Source organism: Oenanthe melanoleuca, chromosome 1A (genome assembly GCF_029582105.1).
Source record: "Oenanthe melanoleuca isolate GR-GAL-2019-014 chromosome 1A, OMel1.0, whole genome shotgun sequence".
Classification (NCBI taxonomy): domain Eukaryota; kingdom Metazoa; phylum Chordata; class Aves; order Passeriformes; family Muscicapidae; genus Oenanthe; species Oenanthe melanoleuca.
Window position 1 is genome coordinate 38,548,020 of NC_079334.1, and position 26,834 is coordinate 38,574,853.

General features: G+C 37.9%; 2 protein-coding genes across 8 annotated transcripts in view; both read right to left on the reverse strand.

Annotated features, from left to right (window-relative positions):
• Positions 1–4,240, reverse strand: part of MSRB3 (methionine sulfoxide reductase B3) — a 78,418-nt gene extending 74,178 nt beyond the window's left edge. For 3 of the 7 annotated variants that reach the window (XM_056516261.1, XM_056516259.1, XM_056516258.1), the window contains exon 1: positions 3,941–4,240. In XM_056516261.1, the coding sequence (XP_056372236.1) occupies positions 3,941–4,225 (285 nt within the window). In that variant the 5' untranslated portion in view covers positions 4,226–4,240. Of the gene's footprint in view, positions 1–3,927 lie in introns of all 7 variants that reach the window. The other 4 variants (XM_056516262.1, XM_056516257.1, XM_056516264.1 and 1 more) reach the window with 4 other exon arrangements.
• Positions 4,241–4,985: 745 nt separating this feature from the next.
• LEMD3 (LEM domain containing 3) overlaps positions 4,986–26,834 on the reverse strand; it is a 42,263-nt gene continuing 20,414 nt past the window's right edge. The window contains exons 4-13 of the mRNA XM_056516340.1: positions 20,868–20,935; positions 18,982–19,061; positions 18,753–18,901; positions 18,024–18,125; positions 16,944–17,046; positions 16,537–16,715; positions 10,340–10,421; positions 7,554–7,659; positions 7,385–7,463; positions 4,986–7,160 (exon numbers count right to left, since the gene is read on the reverse strand). Coding sequence (XP_056372315.1) covers positions 6,997–7,160; positions 7,385–7,463; positions 7,554–7,659; positions 10,340–10,421; positions 16,537–16,715; positions 16,944–17,046; positions 18,024–18,125; positions 18,753–18,901; positions 18,982–19,061; positions 20,868–20,935 — 1,112 coding nt within the window. The 3' untranslated portion in view covers positions 4,986–6,996. The remainder of the gene's footprint in view (positions 7,161–7,384; positions 7,464–7,553; positions 7,660–10,339; positions 10,422–16,536; positions 16,716–16,943; positions 17,047–18,023; positions 18,126–18,752; positions 18,902–18,981; positions 19,062–20,867; positions 20,936–26,834) is intronic.

Genomic DNA, 26,834 nt, shown 5'->3' on the forward strand with positions numbered 1-26,834 from the left:
TGTCCCCTTTTGGAAGAACACGGAGTTAAAGAGACCCGTGGGGAAACACTTCCAAATGCCATGCGTGACATTACTCTTAAAATTTCTTGGATGAGGTAACACTTCCCAACAAAACAGTGTGTTAGCACGCTATGTACATTTTGCTAAACTCCTGCCCACAGTTCAAAGAAATCATCAGTCCTAATGTTCAGATGCTACAGAAAGGAAAAAACAAACAGGGGACCTCTGCAGAAGTCCTGTCCTTAGACTTTGTGCAACACTCAAAAACTCAATCATGTTTAAATCCAAAACTTTCTGGAAATAAAGAAGTACTTGTGCTATTAATTATTTTACAAAACAATGCTGAACTATAATTTAGTTCTGTGAGGATAGCAAAACTGTGTCAGCATCTTATAACTGTAAGTATTGTTCTTGCCTGTTTTGGGCTAGTATCATTCAGTTCCTCAGATCTTAAAGTTCTTATTGCAAAAAGCCTCTTTATTCCCAGTTCCAGTTGCTAGATTGTGTGGTTTTCAGATAATGCTGAATTGAGGTTGCTAAATGAGAACCAGAAGGCTGGAGCTAAGCAGGTAAATTATAATTTCCAATTACCTCACCATAAATGGGGTTCCCAAAGAATTCTTCTAACCTATTTTCATGCAAAAAATACAGATCAGCATCTTCACAGACTAAAGACACAAAAACCCCTGTTAAAATACAAAATTACATTCTTCAGCTTCTGGTAGAAGTTAATAATACAGTATGTTTCCTTCATTTTAACTGGTTAGTTGAAAATTACTTTAAAAACACTGCTAGTTGGTTATACATTCACAAATTGCCACAGAGAAGGACTTAAATCTTTAGTTTTGTGGAGCTATTTTTTTTAAGCTTGTACACATTAATAGGTCACTGAGAACCAAAGATCCTTCTGAAGGAAATGAAGCCTCTGAAAAGATAACAATAAATTCTACCAAAGCAAGGTGAGTAAGGGAAGAGAAAGTTAACCTCTAGGCACTTTTTAATCTATGAGACACAAAAAAAAAAAAAAAAATTCCCCAAAAGTTCTCAGGTTTTTTAAAAGACCTCTGTCTTGTGTGGAGAAAGTAACATTGAAATAACTCCATGTATGGACATGATTACTCCCGAGCAAGAAACACCCTATTTCTGTCTAGCCTTGTAGTTTGTTCCAAAGTAAGCAAACCAACTGCAGAGTTACTCAGGGAAAGGTAAATCCACACCGGACTTTATTCGACAGTAATTCCTAACCACAACGTCATAAACACACCAGGAATTTGAGGGTCCATTTTTGTGGGGGTCTTTTGGCTAAGGAACCCTTAAACTAAAGCTAGACCCAGCTATAATTAGGTGGATGTTTATCCCACTTTCCTCTCACTGCTCAAACTGCAGCTTTTAAAGAAAAAGAAAAATAATAGAAAGGGGAAGAGAAGGTCATATTCCTTACCTATGACTAATATAATGCTGCATGTAGCTTAAGGGTTGCTCTGTAATGAGGACACACTCACTTAAATTATGCAGCTCAACAAAGCTATCTCCAAATTGGATGGCTTTACTGCATTGCTGGCTTGCAGCAATGCCAGTCAGATGCAGACAGGCAGACTTCTTAGCCTTCTGTCTGAGAAGATTAAATCCTTAACAGAGTGTTCTCTCCCTCTACTGACTCTTATTGCCCCATCTTTTAAAATAAATAACAAAAGAACCATTAACAATCCACCTAATAGAGAAATTCAATTTTCTTGTGTTTCTAATGTAATAAATAGGCTGGATCTCCAATGATACAGAAACAAGTATCAGCTTACAAAGCTGACAAAACATGAGTAGGTAAACAAGATCCTCCCATACCTTCATAAATAACAGGGCAAAGGACTAAATACCTCCCTCATGCACAAGCTGGCTCTTACCAAACAGCTGTAAGGAATACTTATGGCATGTACAAACAAAAAATAAGAAATTCCTACAGTACGCACTGCTGTGAACATCTGAATTAACTAATCCCTCTGAGAGCATGTAACTGCTACCACTTGGAAAAATGAGCAAGGTCATTCAGTCAAAAGACTTTATTTTTGTCTAGGATCAACTGCTTTATATGGCTTTGCTACCAAATATAGAAACATTACCCATCTACAAAGGCATTATTTTTAAAGATTGCTCTTTTGAAAGAAAAATAGAATTGTTTTTTCCTCCTAAAAGATCTTTCGAAATGCGTATTATTAAGATCCAAGGTACATCAGATGAGAAAAGAACAGACCAACCACATTCTGGACTAAACTATATATTGTTTAACTCCACTAATTTTACTGGTTTTAACAAACCAGTGCAGAGCTTTAGTTTTTTAAAAAATCCTTTTTTAATCGCAGAATTCTAGGATTATTTAGCAATTCTGGTTAAGCTGCTAACCATATTTAATTCCCTACGTAAATTTTAAAAGACAGTTGAGAAATACTGTTCTAAAATAAGCCATGTCTAAAGTGAGGCAGGCGATTCTTTTAGAAACTATGAGCAAATGTCTGATTAAGATGACAAGCCACATGGAAACTACTCCCAGAATCAGACTCAAAGGGCACTGCTACCAACCAAATTTGGCAGACAAGGAATCATGACAAACTGCAAAGGCACGCAGCAACGTAACAAAAAGTTGGGAATCATCGGCAAATAAGATAGAAAGCACTTGTGTCTACTCAGCAAGGACAAGAACGTAAGCAGCACAAATTCTAAGCATTAAATTCTGGATTCAAATGAGTGGCACTGTGCCATAGTGGGAGTGGAGATGGATGTTCCATTCGCAGGTGACTTGCCATAAGCAAGCCATACCAGTAAGGCAATGTATCTGGCTATTGCAGATTTCTCATTCTGACTTCTGTCTGTCCACAGAGCACATCTGCAGAACCATTTTAATAGTAACAACAAAGAACTAAAAGCATGACATACGTAATGTAAGGCTCTATACTTTCCTAAACGCTGTGTTTAGGCTCAGAACACTTGCAGAGACTGCCTTACAGCATTTATCACTAGGTAAAAGTTGACATCCGGCCTTATCTGCAGATAACTACTGTTAGATTTGGCATTTTAATATAAAGCTATGCTTGTTTAAGATCACTGCGCTTTCAGGCAGTCTTTGTGCTAAGAGGGTGATGACTGAAAATTCAGCTCAAGCAGGAAAGCATTTATAGCTAATTAGTCCAATGCTACAGGAAGCTTAATTAAGTCTCATTCCTGTTTCCAGGAATATTATGATGCACTAAGTACAGCTACATCAACTTGAGCAGGGGACAGAAAGAAATTAATTATACTTTATCCTTCGCATCGATTGTCATCTGTCAGAAGAGTAACACCAAACAAACCTAGTCAGTGAACACACTGAGCTTCCTTAGAAAAACTCAAATTCTGAGCTCATTTGAGAAGTTTAAGCTCCTTTTTTGACCCAGCGCGCACTATTTAGCGAGCTGGGATCGCGGCTGAACTGCCTCATTACGCACTTGCCCAAGCGCTGCTTATCCCCGAGGCAGCTATTCCGCTGTGCACGGTTTGGGGCAGGAGCTGCAGCTCCAGCGCAGGACGCCCGGAGCCGCGCCAGGGTCAGGGCGCTGCGGCGGCCGCAGGAACGGCACGGCCGGGATGCGCCGGGATGCGGCCGGGACGGGGGGGCGACGGGCGCTCTCAGGGACTCGCTCCGCGACACGGGGACCGACCCGAGCGACCCCCGAGCTGAACCCCGTTCTCGGCCGCCAGCAGGGCCCGCGGGGTCCCCCTCAGCGCCGAGCCGCTCCCCTCCGCAGCCCCGGCAGGTGCGGCCCGGCCCGGCCCGGCCCCCCGCGCCCCGGGGCCGCTCCTCCCCTCGCCCCCGCCGCAGCCCCCGGCCCGCCCTCCCCGCCGCACGGCAGCGGGGGCCGGTGCGGAGGTGTGGAGGCGGGGGCCGGGCGCAGCTCCTACCTGCGGTTCCTACCTGCGGCTCCTGCGGCGGCCGCCAGCGCCAGGCAGAGCGCGGGGAGCAGCGGCGGCGGCGCAGCGCGCATGGGAGCGGCCCGAGGGAGCGAGCGAGCGGCCCCGGCCCCCCCGCCCCGCGGGAGCGCGGTGACGGGCCCGCCGCCCGGCGAGCATGACGGGAAATTCCTGGGCACCGGCGGCCAACGCCAAATATGAACATGGAGCCGGGAGACTCCCGGCGCGACCCGGCAGCGCGGGGAGGCGGCCGGCACCCCGTCCCGTCCCGCCGCCGCGGCACGGCCATGGTGCCCTGTCCTACAGCGTTAAAGGGTGCGCTCGGGCAGGCTGACGAGGCTCTCCTCGCCCCTGTAAAGACGCTCCCGCAGCTCCAGGGAGAGCCCAGCCGGAGCGCAGCGGCGAGAGCAGCCTGCCCTGCAGCTGCCTGCGCGGCGCCGGGAGCCAGCTCCTGGCTTAGCACCGGCCGCCAAACTGCGACAGCGCTCCGTGCCCACCGTGCCCAGCTCCCAAAAAGGAGAGAACATCCAACAACTTCCCCCTCCTGCTCCCCTTCCCCACGGGACACGCTTATGCACGCGGGGCAAACGGCTGTAAATAATGGACTGACACAGCCGTCTTTATTCCTCCTGTCCCCCAAACCTTCAACCTATCACTAAAACAATTCTAAAACAGTGTAAGATAATGACAGGGAAAAAAAGCTAATATCTTCTGTTAGTCTATCTAAAGCCCTTTGATAACTCTTTGTATCTCAAAATACAAGAAAGAGGCTGAAAGCACAAGGTTAAGGCTCTTTAGCCCTGTCCTTTAACAGGGGAGACGGCACGTCCACGACTTAGGAATCAAGGTAATGTCTCTGCACTCCCTGTGTACAAAATCAGGACAAAAGTCAAGCTGACAGCTAAGTGAAACTTGGCTGTGTGTGTCAGCTCACAGCAACACCAACACCAACAAATACCAAAAATTAATTACGTGGCTGTAACAAATTAATCTCCCCCTCTGCCCCCAGATGAGAAAAGCATTTGAATCACTAGAAGGTGAGACACATGTAAAAACCCCTAATAAACCTTTAATTCGAGTCTGGTTTGGTTTTTTGTTTGTTTTTACAGGATAGGGTGACAAGTTACAACAAACATCTGATTTTTCTCAAATGTTCAGATATTATACATATTCCCCCGTCTTGCAGGAAGGGATATCAGTCAACTTAACAGTTTAAGGTAAAATAAGCTGCATAATAGTACATATTACAATTAAAATGTACAGTGTTTACAAGAAATATATCTTAGAAGCAAGATAGATGCATTTGCATCGAGGCGACCTTTCAAAATGCCACAGCTATTTTTACATTCACTCTTGCAACAGGTCACAAGATGGGGTCACTAAGGTCAGGTTAACAAATCACTATGATGCACATCAAATACAACAAAATTAGTTTATATACATATGTATAATACATATACATGTATATTATACATATACATATATGTATATAATAAAACTCATCAAAAATCTACCAGACCTGGCACAATCCACTTACCCATCAAAAATATGTACTTGTCCTTGGTAAGCAGAATTCTGCATGGCTGATTATATATTATATATACTCATCCATTAGCATCTGAGACATAAAACCGAGGATTTAAAATTTTTCGGTTAACAAACTCTCCAATAATAAACATGGTGCCCACAAAAGCACAAAGGTAAGGCACAATAGGATTTCCTGTTGCAGAATAGTGTGCATCATGTTTACTTAACCGTAAGAAAAACGTGCATTATTTGTGCAAGTTCATGCTGCAAATCCATCATATCTACAAAGTAAAGTGAGTTTCAGTAAAATTTGTGGGACTGGTATGCTTCCAGTCTCACCTCCTACAGGATGTTCAGTTGGATAATAGTTAAAATTGTTTTAGGAGTGGGGATTAGTAAAGCCAATAATCTTAGATTTGCAACTAAGCTTCTCAGCAACAATTTTGTACTTCCAGGTAAACATTAGTAAGTTTTCATTTGGAATTTACAAGATTTACTGTCAGCTGCACTAGTTTGCATGAGCAAAAATTGTTGCAAGGAAGTACGTACCTTTTAAAATTTTAACAGATAAATGGTTCATTAAAACATGTTATAATGTACTGGGAATGTCAATCCAATGGTATTTTGTCACAGCCCTGACACTTGTATAATAAATACAGCTTTTCACAAAATATTTTTCCAGTATCTGCCAACTGCTTCTTTATTGCTCACAAATTTGAATTCATTACAATTGGTATCAGACCTTTCACACAAAATCAATCGGATATTTTATATAAAACCTATAAAAGATATTTAACCTGTATCTGATACTTTTAGGTATTTGGCCTCTTGTCATGGTACAGCCAAAACCATATAAAACAATAGGTTTTGAATAAAATAGGAAGCTTATTTGCTGCTTCGATGCAGACATCCTCACAGAACACAACCCTTTTTGCCACCACCAGCATTTACATTTATATACAAAACCCAGTACATCCACAATCAGTTCATCTTCCCTCACATTGATACGCAACCACTAATGCCAAATTCACTTTCCCCACACCCCGGCTGCAGAAAAAAGATTCTTATACGGAAACAAAAAACTAATATTGACTGAATTTTTTAACTTATTCACCATCAGGAACTGCAGGTTGCTTGTTACAAAATACCCACAAGATTATTTCACAGGAAACTATGGAAATACAGGAAGTCTTCTTTTCTCCATGCTTTTGTATTATCAAAAACACTTCTTGGTGCAAAAATACGTCACCACATCTGCAAATGTATAATGAAATTGGTATTCCTCATGCAAAACTTAAATGCATCGGTTTACTATAGCCCCGGAAAACTTTGTGAAGCAACTTTTTTCTTTTTGTCAGCTCAGTATTACTGCCTCATTGCTAAGTCCCTTTGGAAACAAGACTTCTGGAACGTTCAAACTTTTATTTAATTCATTAAAGTATTACATACAAAAAGCACTAAAAAAGGAAGACGGCAGCCAAACAGGAACATTCCTGTTGCAAGTAACAGTCCTAGCAGTTGTAGAAAGTTTTCTCAGGAACTTCCCTGAGAATTAGTTGTGCCTGTCCGAAGACGCAGATGTGACATAGAGTTCATGTGTTTGTTTGATGGCTTCAGTGGAGTGTTACAAGTAAGAGCCTGGGGGAAGCGATGATGATACCGATCTAGTCGCAGGTATTTTACTGTTACCAGCTTTCCTATGAGGCAAAGAAATAGGAAAAGAAAAACCTTCTAGTTCAGTACTATTGCATTTTGCTTCAGCATGTAAAACACAAATATCGCATTACATCAAAATTAGTTAACCATGTTTTTTTTTACTGCTCAATACTTTAGAAACAAAACATTTCACCATTTAAAAGAACTCCAACTGCACCCATGGACAATTTCTACCCATGTTTTGTTATAAACTCCCATTCCTTACCATCAAACCAGGAGCCATGTAATGCCTTGAAAGCCTTTCCAGCATACTCCGGGGAGAGACACTTGACATACACACAGCCCTAAGTGAGAGAGAGAGGGGTTTGGGGTTTTTACAAGTCCAGCTGAAAAGGATGAACAAAGTACTAAAATGCTACTGGAAAGACACTCACCTCACGTGAATTTTTGTCTACAGCAATATGAACAATTCCATCATTATCACTGCATTTTTCCAAGATTGCTTCTTGAATTGCTAGATGCCAGTGATCACCTATTTCCCTAGGCAAACAATGAAAGATTTCACAGATTACACACTTTTTTAAACATTCACAATATTCTCATACTTCCCACTGAGTCTGGTATCTCTGTAATTTGACGTAATTTTCTAGTAAATGCCTCTGGGACAGATTTAGTACTTTTCCTACTGAATACACTGTAAATTGGCTTCTATAATCCACTTTAGAAAATTCAGCCCTACAAATGAAAAGGAATAACCTCTATTTGGGGTGTGGGGTGTTGTCCTAAAATGGGCCTAATGATGCTTAGACTGATAGTTAAGAAACATGTTTCTGCCTTGCACAATAAATATCTAGAACATACAACAAAGTCTGCTGCTGTGATGTGAGGGTTCACAATGCACAAGTGAACAAGTTGGACAAGCTGTTCTCTTGATATGAGTCCTCCCTGACTTTTCAGTAGACAGATGATTATTTGTTGTGCTAACATTAATAAAAACAAATTAACTGGCATATTCCCAGATGATTCTCAGGTCAAGAAAAAAAGACCTGTATCATGGGGCTGCTTCTAACAGCTACTGGTGTATCACTTCAAAGAATTCAATAATTACTGTTAGTATACAGTCACTTAAAGAGCAAGTAAAACTAGTTTAATTAAACAAACCTTGCACCCATAGCAAACGTCAAAACAATACTTAACAATCTAATCACAGACACTGGTACATTCTGTATTTTAGGGGTCAAGTGAGAGGATTCTTCCTTTTCAGGTCTGGGACAAGAACATAAGCCTCCTTCCTCTAATGACACAAGCAGATTAATAACACAGTTTTTCTTGCACTGAGGGCTTTGGATTTCTGTTAGCGTTTTCTTTAAGATAACTCCAAGAGTATGATAAGAACTTTTTCCTTAAGCAACAGTCCACTGAAAGACACAGAAGAATGCACTAAGGAGTACAATATGGGACTGGATGAAGTATCCCACTATGAATGTAATCCAGCAGTCCAGTAATGGAGCTAAGTTAATTTCCAAAAGAAAAGGTCTACAAAATGTCAATGTATCAGAAGTTGCAATGTTCAAAGTAACTGACTGGACATAGGCCCTGAAGACAAGTGTCAAAACACAACAACTCCTAGTCTATAAATGGGGGGGCTTTTTAATGCACATGTTGGGCATGGACTGGGTCAGTACTGAAAAAGTTTACAGCAAAAATGTAGGCTAAAGAGGGGGATTGTTCTGACAAAAATAGCACCTCAGTAATTAGTTCCATTAACAGCAGACATTTTGAATTGTTAACATTCTGAAACAGGAAAGTAGCCAATAGAACATACCAATAAATATTACAGTGACGCTTCAGGAATGGACTTATTTCAGCACTACTCAGACTAACCAATAAAGCTCACAAAGACTTCTTTGAAGCAAGGACAACAAGGATGTTGATATCACTTAAAATTCTCTGCAAAATCTCATGTTTTATTTAATCCTCCTACAGGAGGATCAATTTGCTTCAAGAACAACACCTAAAATTTCAGTCTTGCTCACCCTACTGCAACCTGAAAATTATTATAGAAGCCACAGAAGCTGCTCTCTTCAACTAGTCACTAAGAGTTAAAGCCTTTGAGAAAAGGTTTCTGAAGTACTTCTCTATGCTAGGGGTACACTGTCTTCAGCTAAAATAACTAACAGGTTTTCAGTTAATAAAGTAAGGAACTAAAGTAATTAAGTGTGGCTAGAAAAAAGGCTGAAGAAATACACCCAAACTTTGCAATCACTTGTGTCCATACGCTGAATGTCCTCTCCTATTTCCTGTCTGAATCAATAGGTTTTACTTTCCACTCAACTTCTCACATTCTTCAGTCCTAAACAGCATCTCATATTTACCCTGTATGACATAGCATCTGTATTTTTCCCTTGTATAATCACATTAAGGAATAATTTACTCCAGATAAGTTATTGGAGTCCCTGTATCTCTTTACAGTGGACAAAGAGACTTCAAAGATTAGGCAGGATTATCTGGCATAACCTATGTGTTAGTTTTCAACTCCTACCAAGATCTAGTATAGAGCCAAAGGGGACATAACAGAATAGTGGAGCATATGAAGATACAAAAAAATTACATCTTTTTCCTTAACTCTTGGTACATGAAATAAGGCTTGTTACTTATTAACACACAGTACGTATTTCAGAATTATGAGAATTACATGAGCATTAGAAGCCAGTATGCAGCACTAATTTGTTCCCACTAGAAAAATCCATTTGCTTCAAAATTAGGCAGTCACAGAACCATAAAGTAAAAAGTGATTTAAATTCAGCCTTTTAAATGCAAACTGTGCAAGCTCTGTAGCAATCCAAATACCCCAGAATATTTAACAGTACTTTAAAAACTTACAGTTGTTGTCAGGCCACATGAGTCTTCGCTGTTAGTTGATACAACTGAACACTTACAAATTTAATTAATGAAGAAAGATCAGTCATTGCTCCAAAGAGTTTGACTATATGCCACATTCTTCAAGAAGTGAGCCAAAGACAGAGAGCAATACAATGAAAGACAGAAGATTTTTTTGTCTTCTCATAGATGTTAAAAGTAACTTTTTTTTTTTACAACCTGCTTCTTTTTTTTTTAACATGTTCATGTTTTTTCACTTCTTCCAAAGCCCTTTCAGAGGTAAGAAATTGACTCTTCCAAAAGAATGCAGAAATACAAATAGATAACTGGTTTTACTTACATAACTGGATCAAACATATTGCGAATCTTTAGACATGGTGTCAAGCTGTTTGGAGGCGAATTTCTTCTGTCTAGATGAAATGCTAAAAAGAAAAATAAATTAAATACTAATTATTGACAGGTATAATACCATTGAGTTAGGAAATGTCTTTTTCATACATTAATACATTTATAGTTTTACTCAGAACAAAGTTTCCTCTGCATATGAAAGAATTCAAGCAAATAAGGTTTCACAGAGTCTTCCTACCACACTGAAGAAAACCTATCATATTTAGTTGAACGTTTCATACTTTAAACTTCTACATTTAAGGCATCTCTTATATCCAGGCCACATGGAAGGAATTCAGGATATTTTAAAAAATAACACATACTTGAAAAGAAAGGATTTGCACTACATCTCCAAGAAAAGACAGATATATGTAATGCCTGAAGTAAATTTTTGGAATTAGAAGTTAACCATACAGTTCTAACTGCCTGGAGAATTTTCATTTCTTCCACTTCTGGGGAAATTTGCTGCCCATCTGGCTAATAAATAGGGAGACCTTAAGATGGATGTTGCACTGCATCTGTAGTGCAGTAACATGTCAAGAATGCTCTCTCTACAAGGACAGGGCTTTTGTAGTCCTAAATGATCACACATGATAGGAAGCTTCTAAAAATCTGAAATGAAACATACCAGAGGATAAAAGAGATGCAAGAAGAAAAATAAAAATCAAAATGCAGAGTACGAAAAAAGCTGAATAGTGCCATGAAACACATTCTGAAATAATAAAATAAATATTAACTTCTCTGAAGTTCACAAATTCTGCTTGTGGGAGTCACAAGAGAAGATTGTGTCATGAGAAAAGGAACCAAGGAGCACTTCAGATTCAGATAAGGCAGCTCCATGCCTTGAGAAGGGCCAACAAAGCAGCAACAGAAAGGAAAGGGGATAGCCTAGTAAAATAGCTTTCAAGGCTTGAAGGAAGCTTTACTTTGAAGACTGAGATAAGTAAATTCAAGAGTTTAAACTTAAGATTAAAAATCTCAACAAGAAAAAATGATGTTCCAAACTGCTGCTAATACTTTTCCAATGCAATCCCTACTTTAGAAAAATTTGACATACTCAAGATGTTATATTCCAAGGGTCAGAAAGTCTCTGTTTTGGGCAGATGTCTGTGCTTCTTACTGCTGATCTTTTAAAATCTTGAAAGTACATCCAAAATACACGAACACTGCTGCTCTTCTGTATGCCACCCAAACAAAAACCATGTCACACAAACACAATTAAGTCATGTGGAAGACACTGCTTGTGAAAGACAAGCACTAACCAAGAGAAAATTCACTGCCTGGAGATATAGCATAGAAAACCTGTTTTTTATGTAAATTACAAAGACAAATAAAATACAATTACCAACTAGAAATTAGAAAAGGTAGCTCCTATTCTAATATCAAACCTACTGCCAAGTTCCCTAAATAACTAAATATGTTCTTATTAAGAATACACAGAGAGAATGCAAGTCACCAACACCTGTAACAACAGTCTGTTTTCTCTTGGAAACATATTTCTAAATATGCTGGTGATAGTGCATCTATCTCTGAACTGCCTATAGTTTAAGGAAAAGTCTTTTATCAACAGCACATGGTTTTGTGAAGTTTTTTGCCCCTTATTAAAAATTATACATAGGGTATACAATAGAACTTTACAGAACTAAGCAACACTGAAAAATACATGGACCAGCCTTACTCATGGAAGCTGGCTCCAGCAAATCAAGGGTGGGGTGAAAGGTCACCAGCATATTGTACACTGGGCACTACACCATACTGGAGAAGGTGATCTGGGGTGGCCTAGTCATAGACCTGGGACCTGAAAAGGTGTGGGGTTGAGGAAATTATGTGCTGATTATTTATAACTAGGTTTATCCAGCACATGGTTTTAATCCAAGGATAAAGAATGGTGAGATTATTTGCAGAGATCCTACACCCAGAGGATCAACAATTCTGCAAGCTGTTTATGAACTAAAAAAAAATACACACTGATATTTATGGAAGCAGCTATACACCGAGCTATCCAAAAGTAACTAAATGGAGAATTCACCGTTTAGTGTAGTTACCTATATAAAACAAGCTTTGCCTGTTCCAGTTCCTAATAACTTTGATGTCCTTTTGACTGACTGGAAGATCTCAGCCAGATCCTACCACCAGCATAAGACTAAACTGCTTCTAACTTAATGTAACATCCTACTGGTAGATAAGTGTGCCCAGGGCACTGCAGCATATGAAAATAAAGATGAACTTTGTCTTTTCTCAAAAAAACCTTTCAAAATCATGTTAAATTAAACTTAGATAGAGTTTTTCATATATGAGGGAAAGAACTACCATGGAAATCAGCAAAGTGTGAAATGCTAGAATAGTAAAAAGCCTTATTATGTATACCAGAAATGGGACCAAAAAGAGAGCTTAGAGAAGACACAGGGTATTACTGAGCACTTTGAAGAATAGGAAGCTACTTTTTATTTCACTCATAATGTATTTTGTTTTACTACCTTAAATTGAATATCACTGTATCATTCCAGATTGGAAGAGCAGCAGCAGCTAAACATATATGCTTTTGTCAATCTCTGTCACTGTCTGTGATGGAAAAAGTGTCTCTTGCACTGGCTTCATTGAAGGGATTGTAGTACAGCTTCCTATGCCCCTTGAATTAGTGATGTATTATTGCTAAAGGAATTCCCAAGCATCATCACCATGGGTTACAAGACAGCCCAAAGGACCTTTAGATGTGAATTTGATGAACCTGATAAGGTTGAAGACTTGTATCAAATATAGGTAACCATGTTTCTTAAAACCAGGTTTTTCCAATGTTAAGCCACAGATCACTGCAATTTATTAGGTACTAACCCTTATTTTGAAAGGCAAAAACAAAAAGAGAAAACAATTACCTGAAATTATTGGAATTATACCTTTTCACACAACACGAAGTTCTTTAAAATACGTAGAAGATACTGAAATAAATATTTTACCAAAGAGAAGAGTATGGTTGAATCGAGGTTTAATACAGTTAATTCAGCTATAGAAGACAAACACAGGATGGATACAGAATTTTACAAGCAGCACAAATTCCAGTTTTCATGCAATAGTTAAGAGCATAAGTGTGGTTTGGGGGTTTTTTGCTTGTTTTTTTTTTTTTTCAGAGAAAGGATTATGTTCTCACAAGCCGGGGAGGAGGGGTGTCATTCACAAAAGGTAACAGGTTATCTTCCATGCTGCAGGATGAAATATCACCCTAGATGTGGTACTTCAGAGAACCTCTTTATCTCATTTCCAAAGCTGTCAAGGAACTTCAGTTTCTACTGTTAGCTTAGCTACACTGCAGCCCTGCCTACCTAGTTTTCTTCAGAGCTTCAGTTATCAAAGGTGTGACAGGACAATTGTATCTGTTCTTTCAAAAGCAAACTGAATACACTAGAATTGTGGGGTTCTCTACACTGATTTAATTAAACCACTTGACATGATCAAGATTGTTTCTCAGTTGACTACTCTCTTGTACTTTGTTTTCAAAACATCACATTTGTCCATCCTACAATGAGCTTACCTACCCTTTTCTTTTTAACAAATATATCTATCTACTGTATCCCATAGGTAATATTTCAAAGGGATGGCACCTGAATTTATTCTGATCCAGAAGAACAAAACCAAAACAAACTGCCAAAACAGAGGCTGCATCCTGAAAGACTGGACAAAATGCCACAGTGATGCTTTAACACACTGCTAACAGACAGCAAACATTAGATCTCACACAAACTACAGGTCCCACAGTTAAAATGCACACTATCTTTCATGGATATCCTTGTATACACTGTCAGGCCTTTCTGAAAAGGGTTTCTTCTTCAATTGCACATGCTCAGGTGCTGTTCTCTGCTAGAGAGTATTACCAGATCTCAGATGGTTTAAAAATTGCAAGCTTTAAGCTGTTCACAGGATTCAGGCCCAAGAATTCATTATGATTTTCTATATGCTGAGTCTGTTCCGGGCATAGTGTCTTGAAGAATATTTAGATTTATGAACTTCTACATTCAAACATCAGAACTGGAGTATGAACTTAAATTCCAGTTAATGTATACTTCCACAAAAGGAAGAAAGCAACATATACATGTAGAATTCCTAAGAACAGGAAAGAAAGAGCTGTGCAAAAAGCATGAGACTTATGCAATGGAACTATTTCTAACAGTCATCAGAACAGGAGTGCAAAATAGAAAGAGCCTTTGAATGTGAAGATTGCCTTTGCCTGCTGACTGTCAAGAGCCCAAATAACCCAGTGTCATTTCAGCCACCCCATTTCCACGCCCTTCTGTTAGAGCTGAAGTATGCAATTTCAGGTTTTCAGACATCTTTGCTAGACTCCAAAAATAACAAGAAAATTAGGAAAATTGCAATTAAAAGGACTGAAACAGGATTTTGATACATCCTATTCAATAGGAAACAGGGAGTCTTAAGCACATACCCTAAGGAACATACATACAAAAGCCACAGCTGAGAGATTAAGTTACTCTGTCCACATTTGCAATATGCTGAAGCAGGTATCAGATGCTTAAACTGGGATGGTATGTAACAGTAGCTACTACAGCAGCTGACTTTCTAGGAAGTTTTGGAGACCACTGTTCTGTTTACAGTCTTGCATATATATTACAGGCAGCAAAACACCACCTGAGCTATCACACACTGAGGCATCTCCAGGTGAGGAGATCCAATCTGATTTCTAATACAGGACAGAATGTCATGGACTGATTTATATCAAACAGGACAAGAAAAACTGAGAGCAAATGAGTAGTAAATTAGAACTAGAGCATGATGTTTCCCAGACTGCATTGAGCAATATACTGTATAGAAGACTCAGATTCACAATACCTATATATAGCTTGCAAAAGCTGTGTTCAATTTAAGTGTTTGAAATTCAGTTGTGGCAATACTATAGAGATGCAACAGAAACAGCTGTTGACAAAATCCACTATTTCTGTACTGCAACTAAAGCACTTGCACATCCCTAACATACAATGTCCTGAAAAGAAAAGGTTCCACAACTCTTGGAATAAAGTTCATATACACACCTGAATAATAAAAACTTTAAGAAATTGAGAAAACAAGCTTCTTCTTGTTGTTGTGGAGAAATCAATCAGTTGTCACAGCAGAATGCCACATTATTACTACTGAAAAACACAGAACCTCAAGCCTGCAGTAGCATTCACACAGTATTTTTTAAAAAAAGCAGCCCTCATTTCCAATGAATTATTTAAAATTAGAAATAGAATGCTAAAACCAGTAGTATAAGTTTGAGAAGTATATAATGATATAACTTACTTTCACACTCAGAGATAGAAATGACCATTATTTTTTAATTGCAAATCAGAATTTGAGTCCTATAGTTTTAATTTTTCATTGACCAGAAAAAAAGGGCAAACCAAAATCTGACGCTTAACATGAAGAAAGGTAGAAAGAAAACAAACCAGGAACATATGACCATTGCAGACATGCAACTACTTGCCACTTGGTTTTATGATAAAACTGAAAAGTGACAGACCACTGCACAATCCATGTGTGACAAGCTGCCTTCTCTATTAAAGGAAATCTTTTACACTACACAGACTACAAAACAAATGCAGTGCAGAAAAACGTTTATGACAGAGCTAGAACATCTAACACTACTAGAAGTTCCAAATGCACGGTCTCCTAATTGAGGAGTCTTTTATCCCTGCAGTTTCCTTTCTGAAATAAACATCTCTTCCTCCCATCTTTGTCTTTAGGCACCTTACTGACAACTTAACAATAGCAAACTTAAGTCTGCAAGATCCAATTTACCTGCTGTCAGATACAATCAATTACATTGCTTCCAGTAAGTGCAAGGCATGTTAGAATTTGCCCAACTAAAGAGTTGTTTTTTTAAATTAATGAAAAGGAAGAAATATGTCACTTTGGCTAAATACCCACAGCATATTTCTGCAGTAGCTATAACAGAAAAGCTCATTTTCCTTGAAAACAAGGCAGACACGATGCACCAAAAAATCCATAAAACAAGAAAATAGAGAAATACCACTAACAGTTCATAACAATCCTTAAATGCATGAGAGAAAACAAGCCTTTCATGTTCAAGCAACAGTGTACCATTTCTAAGTCAGATGCAGAAATTAAGACAATTATATCTGCAAAATATATCTTCATTACCTTGGCCTTGCCACACTTTCGATGGTATTACTAAAATTTTGTCACACGCTGCAGAAGGTTGCATCCACTTCCAAACCGAGAACTCTGCTCCACCTACTCTTCGTGTCTCTGTACGAACTCTAGATTCATTTGCTGCAAGAAAGTCAACTGCCCTGTTCCAGACTTTATTCATCTTCCTCCTTAAAAATTGAAGCAAGAATTACAAACTTAGCATTACAACAACCTGCACATCCACCATGTAAGAGAAATACAAAGCTTTTCCTCCCACCTGTACCAATAGGAATCTCCAAAATATTACACTGTGCAAACTATTAAGAAATTAAGTTATTCCTATCTGAAATTAAATTAATTGACCAATTTATTTTTACTGGTTTTCCCTCCTTTCAGTACTTCTAGTAAGAACATACCTGTCCTGAGGTGGTATTAGAGAATCACGCACATGTAAAATTGGCATGTAAGGCTGCAACTCTTTATTTTCTGAACACGCCTCGCTGTGGCTTCTTAGAACATCTGAGGACACCATAAAAAACTGGTAACTATGTAGCTCATGAAAACATTAACAAAAGTATCACTTCTGATAATTAACAACTACTCTGAACACCCTTCTAATTCCAACAGTTATGTTTTTCTGGCATTTTGAAACATTGTTTTCTCCAAACCATTCTTAAGGCAAATTAACCAAACAATGTATCCATGTATCCCAGAATACTTTGAAGTAAAGGTTCTTAACAGTTACTCTTGATGGGTACTTTTTAAGCATTAGCAAAGATGACCATCTCTGAAAAAAAAGTGTTTCCCTTCCACTTCAACAAAACTTGTTTTGCAGACAAAAAAGGTAGGCACATAGTTAAAATCAAACAGTTCTTATTTCTCTACTATCTCTGTATTTATGGTGACTACCTTAAACGAAAGTAATAGAACAACTTAAGTAAGAGCTTAAAAACTACAAACACAACCTACTGCAAACACTGTGGCTTCAAACAGAAAGAGTGGATTTCAGAGCTCAGTTATGCACACTATTTTAGCAATGTAATTTCTACTCAAATTAATTAAAAAACTGCCTTTTCTATGAAATACCATTAAAGATGGTATTGAGAGCTACCACACATTTTTGGAGTGAATATTTTAACTGAATTTAGCTGAAAAAAGATACAAAAAGCAAAGTGTACCACCATTCTTCAGTAAACAAATATTGCATTTATATTTGCATTCAATAGTAGCACAAAATACTACCAAGTCAATGGCAACTTTATAGCCATGTGGATGCAATTCTCAAATTACAAGCTTTAAGTCAAAAGCTTTGATTAGGTTTAAAGGATGGGGTATGAAAAAAAAGAGAAACAAAACACATGGATCACACTGTACCAAGAACTCTAACAGCATGACTACTAGTAAACAGGAAGAAACATAACTGAACTAATGCCAGTATTCTGAAAGCTTATACAAAGCTGCTACAGATAGATCAGACACAACTGAACAAGCCATACCTATGATTTTCACCACCATATCATACATCTGCTTTGTTTCTTCTTCTTCTTTTGCCCAACGGTATTTCATGTAGTGTAAGACTCCCCAAACCATTGCTACACCTGCATTAACACGCATAATAATCTTTAAACAGTATTAGAGCATTGGATATTTAACAGAGTTTACAGGGTTAGACTGAACTACCTAACAAGCACTGTACATTTCAAAGGTAGTGAAATACACTGCACTTGCTGTCTGTATTTTATATTCTTACACAGAAACACAGACCCTCCCACTTGAAAGAGCAGTTACTTCTAGAAAAAACATTGCATTGTTTTAAAAACAGCTGAGTATCCCAGATCATCTTTTCTGCAGTTAATTTTTAAACTTCCTGGGACAACAGTGAAATATCCTCAAAATTAAGGCTATCATCCTTTTATTGAACAGTTTGCTTTTTCTGATCAGTTCAACATGGAACTTTTGAATGCCACAAGATTGCTCTGGTAGGGAAGAAGATTTCCTAAAGAATGAATATGTTCAGCTGACTATAGAAGCAGATGATAACAACCAGTGTGGAAATACTGTGGTGCAACAGAAATGCAAATCAAACCCCAATTTAATCAAGATACTGATAGAAACTCTAAGTTTTATGATTGAATAAAAACTTTCTCTAAGCTTGCTTTTTTCCCCCATGCACTGAGATAAATATGAGTTACAACAAAAGAAGGTTGACTGTTTTATTAACTTACCCCAAAGCAATATTGATAATCTTTGAGTTACATTAACAAATGCACGGCGGAAACGACACCTGAAAGACATCTTTGGACTAGTGGATTCCAGATACTTCACATCTGTCACATTAGTGACATCCACCTCATTAGGATCATTGCTGAGACACCTATTCAAAAATATACAGTACTAATGAGAAAGGATACACTCTCTTAGAAGAAATTAACTTAAGAAATAAACACCACTTACTTGATGCCAACATCTTCCCCACTGTTCAAGATCCACTGTAATGATGTGTTAAGTACACTTTCATATTCTGGATCTAAATTCTGTCAAAATACAATATTAATTAGTAATTTCATAAACAACCAGGGAGTTATCATGCCAAAAAACCCTGAGATACTGCACGGATTAGTAGTCAAAACTTTATTTTTTTGTTCCTGATTCTTCAGGTTTTGAGTAGGTGTTCACTGCATAAAGTAAATCCATTTATGCTATGAGCAGTTCACAGACTCACCAGCATCCCTCAAACTAAGGGCTATTTGAAAAGCCAAGGCACATTCACTGCTTTATTCTCAACTCTAACCTAGTGCAAGTAAAAATTATTCAGCCACTAGGCGGCGGTTACTGGAAATCTACTCCGAGTGAAACTCCAACTAGATCCAAACTCCACTGGAAATGCCTCCTATAAAAGCAGTTCCATGCTCCATTCTATTTTAAGAAGCTTGAGTAAATATAGTTTTAATAGATACTTTTTTAAAAATCCAGTATTTGTAGATCAAGAACTGACATCACTACATAGCTATTGACTTTTTAAAAAATTATTTGATATCAACTCTAACAGAACAATATTCATGGCTATCTAAGCTAACACTTTCTCCATAGCTCATCTTGCATGTTCTTTTGCAGAAAGAGAAAAGTGAAAATGGAAGTTACTGTTGTATTTAAAATTATAGTCCCCCAAAAGTTTTATTTCAAAGTTACGTAATGGTTTTATTTTACCTTTGAGATTAAAGTATTGAAAATTTTATCACTGAACGCAGAAATTCTGCAAAGCAACTGTATGGTTAAATAAAACTTTCTGCAAAGCAAAAAAATTTCATATTAAATTTAAGCTTCCTAGCAGAGCTAATACAGTTATGGTAACAGTAAACAATTATATAGTTCTTTCAGCATAACAGACAGGCAAGACAATCAGCTCTAGGGCATCACCTTAATTTTTTCCACAATGCACTGATTTTAACAGATAAAGATTATTATTGTTAAACCATAAACCAGTGTTAGCAGCTTCTCTGGAATGCTCTAAAGCATTGCCCCTACATACATGTCTGCCAAAATACAAATTTTCTACATATTTGTATATTAAATACATCAGAGTTTAACTCCTCCCCATTCAATCAAAGAAATCTTACACACACTGCCTCTTAAAAGCTTCAAGTAGTTTTCCACTGAAGGGTACACCAACATGGGCTAAAATAAACCCTACAGCTGTCCAGACAAGGCAAGAGTCATCTTTTATTTGGGGAATGAGGCAGGGGAATGACAGAGAGTGGGATCTCATAATACTGCACAGCGATCAAATTAACAAAAAGGCCTTTTTTTGACCATTTGTATTTAAAGCATTATTGAATAGCCTCTCCAAACAGCTGCTGTCTGTCAGGCTGCTTGCACAGATCTATACATCAACCTTTTTTCCACAAGTAAAGGAAAACAGTATTCTTTTCTACTAAGTCTCAAAAACCAATATAGTGATTTCTGGAGAAACTTCTAGTTATTTGAGTTTATTACAAATTTATTATTTTCATGTTGGTCAACTATTCCCACCAATCCAAATCATCTCCTGCTGTTTTAATGAAAGAGAAAATAGCCCTGCATGTCATTGAAGCACTACCAGCTACATTTTCATTGCAACTTAGCCACTTTCTTTTACCCTCCCTCTCCACAAATTCTCACTACATCCCCAAATAAAAATCATATGTAGCATGTATTCAAGTCATCAGTTCCGATCATTTCCAAATAATATTAATTATTTTAGTCAAATTTTATTCAATACATTAGACATGAAAACAGGCCTTACAAATTATAACTTATACAAACATTCTATACAATCAATGAAAAATAACTCATTTGCTTACTTTTAAATATGCAGCTGCCTCCTGGACGGTAAGGTTTCTTTGAATAGAGCTGCCACATTCATGTTCCCCTGGTAAAATGAAGACTTTTATTTTGATCTATTTATTACTGCATTATATAAAACAACATCACCTAAACACTTATGGTTAACAAAATTTACACAAGCAGCAATAGCAGTACAGCAATCCTCAAAGGTTCCACTAAAAATATGGAAAAAATCTCTGCACAAATTTCTCCTTCAAAAGAAGTTTAAAAACCTGATGATTTTCAGAGCTAACAATATGTATAAATCACAGCAATAGAATCCCATGTACTGCTCAGAAAGTGTATTTCGGTATTTACACCAAAAGCAGAACAGTAAGCAGCAGAAAGAACTATCAGAAGGACATTACCATATAGAAGTTACTGCACCCTAATTCAGCTTCCAGATATTTTTTTCTTTAACTCTAAAACCTGTATTATCTTCTATAGAGACCAAGTTCCAGTTGCAATACATCCAAAATATTTCAGGCACTATGAAGTTACTGCGCTTTAGATTGGCCTAAATTATTCTGGTAACTCATTGCTTTCCTGAGCATCCACAAAATTCCACCATGGTTTGAAATGGGTGCTTTTACCATCTCCTAGTGGTTTTGGAATGTGCACAGAAGCAGCCAGGAAATAAGGTATTTATATGCATAGTCAGTTCTCAGAGCAATGTGCCATCATCTCCCTGGTTTTCTCTGCTAAACTAAAGGTTCATGCAACACAAAAAAAAAAACTAGTGAAAGTAGTGACAGTCATATCAACACAATGCTATACAGAAAAGGAAAAGGTCTAACACCAGTTTTCCACCTACCACTAGGCCATCATTTCTGAAGATGTCAGCAGTGACAAGTCACAAGTCACAGTCTTTTCCCTGATATTTCTTTTAAAAACCTCTAAATCTTGGCACCTGGAACTATCCTTTTACTGTGCCAAAACAATAAAATACGAAACAACAAACCCAGTCTTTCACTGGCTCAGTGTTATGCCTGCCTTACCTTCTTGAATCTACGCCAAGTTGTACTATTCCCAAAGCTATAGCAAGGCTAAGAAAATTTAAGATACCTGTGCTTCTATAAAATGCAAACCTTCACTTATATTGGAACATACTTTAAAAAGAGCAATTTCAAGTATTAGTTCCCTACACATACAAGGCAATGTGAGCAAAAGTCAGGACACACTAGCAAGTTATGGAGAAGCACCTTCATGCCTCATTCAGTTGGAGTTTCAAAGAAATACATATTTCTATGAAGCCTAAGTCCTTCTCAGACTGCTGTTCAGTACACTTCAACAGATTTAAGAGAATTTGGCATAGCAAGCACATTAGCCTAACAGGGATGCTTTTACTGTTGGGATACAGAGAAATAAGTACAGTGTTTTCAAGAGTGCTCATATGCTAACTGGCCTAGAAGTGCTGCTGGAACTAAGCCTGTGTGCATGCATGTATTTTCAATCAAGCACCGAGCAGAAAACTTTACAAGCTGTTTCACTTGAAAATTAGCATGCAACGTCTAAGACTTTCAAAGTGCCTGAATCTACTGTAATAGCAAAACTAGACAGACCACTGCTGAAAACGGACACCACTTTCATAAAAACCCACTCTAATTTTAGAACTCAGCACCTGAATTGGAGCTACAGGCTTTTCTTGTATATAATGTAGGCAGACTTTGTTTTTGTACAGCATAAATTGTACAGCCTGAAAATTTACATGTGTAATCATCAGTGATTTAATATTTCAAGATTAGCAGACTCAGGATAGCTATACATCATACTCATACAGTCTCTGGTGTAAACATTGTTTTAAATCTAAAACTGATGGAGTAAATATAACAAACTAAAAACATATCTCTGTAAAAGCTGTATGTACAATTTACATCTGATACTAAGTTGTATGATATGAGCAAGTCTGACAGGTATATTTAAGCCTTTTCTCTTGTTTGGTAAGACTTGAAGTCTTTCTGGGGACTTTTCAATATAGAGAAAGCATTTCAGTCATTCTTTGAACAAAACAGCTTGTGAGAGAAGGGGGATGAGACCCTTCTGCTAAGAAGCTTTTCTTTGGTTGTTTTTTTTTTAATTATCTAGATAAGCAGAAAAACCCTGTTATGAAATAAATGACAGAGAATAAAAAGAGTGAGGTTAACACACAGACAAGAAAGCAAACCAAACATACAACTAGAAGACAGACTGAAAAATATGAATTCTTGAAAACAAGTTTCAGGGTTCATGTTGGATTTTTTCACCTTTTGAGAACACAGCATCACCTTTTACAACAGGACAAAAGCTCCCTTAGGTAGGGGACTACTGAATTACTTTAGTAGTTTAAAATGCTAATTTTATTTGCCTTCTTCCAAGAATGATGTTTATGCAGCACCCAGCCAGCACACTGACTTAACAGCTTCTGGTCTCATCTTCAGAAACCAGCAGTTTCCTCTCAGTCCTGCTGCTGAAATTTTTTTCAAACTCTATTCCCTCTGAACAAGTTTAACAGTTAAAAACACCCTTGCTGCCTGGGCTGTCTAAGGCCCATCAGTTCAAATTTACCTCAAGCAATTCTGGGGCAGGGGGGAGAGGAATAAAAATCACTTTCATGTTGTCTCCCACTCTCAAAAGAAGTCAGCTAATTAGAGTTATGGAGTTTCAGTCTTGTACAAAAAGCTATTGGAGACACAGTTTCTTGTTCCAATAAATCTTTTGCTGAGAACCCTTTAACAGCTTTCTTCTGAAACTCATGAATTTGAGAGCTTGCAGAAAGTTATGCATTTCACAAGTCAGACAACCTTCTGTTTTACTGCAACAGCAGGATATTCCTATATGCCATTTCAGTCACTGCGTTAGCTAATAGTTCTGCAAATGAAGGCTTACTTTGAATAACTTTGGTGCAATCATTAACCACTTGGCCTGGAAACCCACTTTCCATAGTCTGAGCCAAAAATGTTTCCCAACTGTTCCATTTGAGGCCTTATATTCAGGAATAAAACTGAAGCACAGACAAAAAACTTTACACAAGCCTGCTGCTAGATACATCTGAGGTATTTGTAAAAACTGCCTCTCTTTTATAATGTCTGCTGTGAGCTTACAGAAAGCATGGATCTTTGAGCTTACAACTTTCCTTGGGCACTAATCACTTATTCCAAGAGCAATCAACCTTTCTATTTGCTTTTGTAGGAAGGCAAAAAGTAGCACATCCCAGCCAGGATCACAAAACTACACTTTAGCTTATGTTAGTGTATTTGGGCAAGCCACTCAAAAAGTTAAATTCTTCTAGAAATACTACCAAAAAGAAACTAAACCTTCAGTTCTAAAGAAATATTTATTATGTCTCAACTGCTTCTAATACAGAAACCAAGTCAGATCTTCTTTCCCATGCAGGCTAGAATATTTAAAATTGACTTTCATTTAGGCATTTAACTTACGAGCTGCAGCATATACAGGCAACAGAAATATTAAAAATTTTGAAGTATTTGCTTTACACTGTAAATAATTTTCTCATTTGGTAGCAAAACACAGTGAAAAGCTAATATTTCAAAGAAGATGTGGATTTAGCACAAATCTCTAGCTTATAGCTTGATGTGATACGGCCGCTGGTACAAACTGCAAGCAGCATACAAAACATTTGTTTAGTAGGTCTCATGTTTCCAGGTTACTTGCAGCAGAACACAAAAGTAGGGAGCTCAAGAAAAGCAGACGTAGACCAAGAGCAAGTAAGAATGCACAATCTTCCAAAGGCAAATTCAACAGCTCAATAACACTGCAGAACACCAGAACTTGCTAAATAGCTGTTCAATCACTGGCTGGAAACAGCACAGTATCAATTACCTGAAAAACCAAAGATCAATGAAAGTGACAGAACAGAGAGCTTATGAGAGCCATCAGATACAGTAGCTGACACTTGAAATTAACAATTAAGTATTTAAGTAATATTAGGCGTTTTGCCAGGATTTTCTTCCAGCCATGGATTTATCAGGAAGCCTTATTACATATGAAAGCCTAATTCACCTCTGCATCTCAAGAACCTTAGAAAAGAAGGAAACTGTCTAAATCCAACAGACTGTCACACTGAAGAATGCCAGGCAAAAGAAACCTAAAAAATCCTTTATATCAAGAAAGGGTCATACCCATGGTATTGCTTCTTGTGAATATAGTGGTTTGATTTATTCATTTTGCAAGTCTGACTGAAAATGGATGTGATATATTGAAGTCACTCCAATGAAGTAACTCTTGGAATAAAGTTCATATGCACATGTCAAAAAAATCAGACATTTTGGTTAGCAGAAAGTCTTGGGTACTGAAATATATACTGTTTATAAAAAGCTGCTGCTTTGAAGAATGGCTAAACCATTCAAGACAAGAACATGGGAACACAAACTTCAGCTCAAGGGAGAAGCAGTATCTGCTCACCCAGGTCTGAGTTTCCAGTGAGGCAAAAAAATTACTCACTGTAGGTTTGGCAGACTAGTAATTCTGAGGATAGTGATGCATTAAAGGCAACCTATTTTTATATTGGATAATTAAATAATTTGACATCATATAGGAACGCCACAGTCCAGATTAGGTAACAACAGACAGAACATGGTCTATTAAGTCAAAATTGAGGAACTGTTACTCTAATATTTTCTTCCTTAAGAAAACTTAATGTTCTACCTTCTAAAATAAAAGCCCCATCACTGGCTCTCCATTTGAAGTTGACAAGGTAAGAAACTAGATCAGTAAAAATATTAAGTTCTGTTTTATTAAACAGAGCTAGAAACCAAATTTTAAGGAGACTATCTTTATGGTAGTCAAGATGTTGAATAAAGCTTACCAGAACAGACTACTTCAAGTTTCCAGCCTGCCTTTTTAATATTAATAGTTATAACATGAACAAATGATTCATAGCCAAGTATGAAATGAGAGAAACTTTTCCAAGTATGTGGCAGAGAGACCTGAAAAGCACCACTTTGAGTAAATCTGTATTCCTTAACTTCTTTGAAGTGATGCACTGTGCACAAGATCAACACTCTTAAATCCTACATGTCCCTTGCAGCTTTCTCTGTTTTATGCCTTTTAAACTGCTTCCAGATATTCTGCCAGGTCTTCAAAAATGGTATTCAAAAACGTATGGCAGACATCTCCCCCTTGTATCTTAAGAAACTTGGCATTGAGGAGAATTTCTGTCTAAGATGGCTTAGGGCTTTCTTCAGACTGTATGAAAGCTACTCTGCTGAGCAACCAGGTAATCCCACATTACAGCTTCAGTCTGGAGTACCACCTAACCAGAAAGGATAGTTGTATTTTTCAAAAGGAAGCATTTGAAGATCCTTCTGGCCAGAAATAGATTAATAGAAATAATCCATCTTTGTGACCTGGTGAAGCAAGCAGCTGTCTTGGAGCACATAAATTCTTCCTCATAAGGCACCCAAGTAAAGATTTATATATGTCTATGTGCACTGAAGTAAGCCCCAGCTAATAAAGAAAACTCCCTTTCTTTCATGGACATTGAAATTACGTGCCAAACCTTTTTATCCATGCAAGCACATTGTTTACTGTATGGCCCCTGGAGGGCCAGATGACACACTGAGCAAACAGCAAGCTCCTACACTCTTCAAAAGACAGAGGGAAGCAGCATGACAATGATCTAAGCAAAGAAAAGCAACAATCACTTTGAATGCTCAGCTATAGTACAGTCTATGTCAGAAGACAATGATTAAGAGACTGGAGCATCTCTTACGAGCAAGATGGAGGGAGCTGGACCTACACAGCTACAAGAAGAAACAACTGAGAGGGGATCTCATCAACATCTATAATTGTCTGAAGGGAGGATGTCAAGCGGATAGATCCAGGCTGCTCTTGGTGGTACCCAGCAATAGGACAAGAGGCAATAGGCAGAGATGGATGCACAGGAAGTTCCACCTGACCATGAGGAACACTTCTTTACTGTGTGAGTGACTGAGCACTGGACCAGA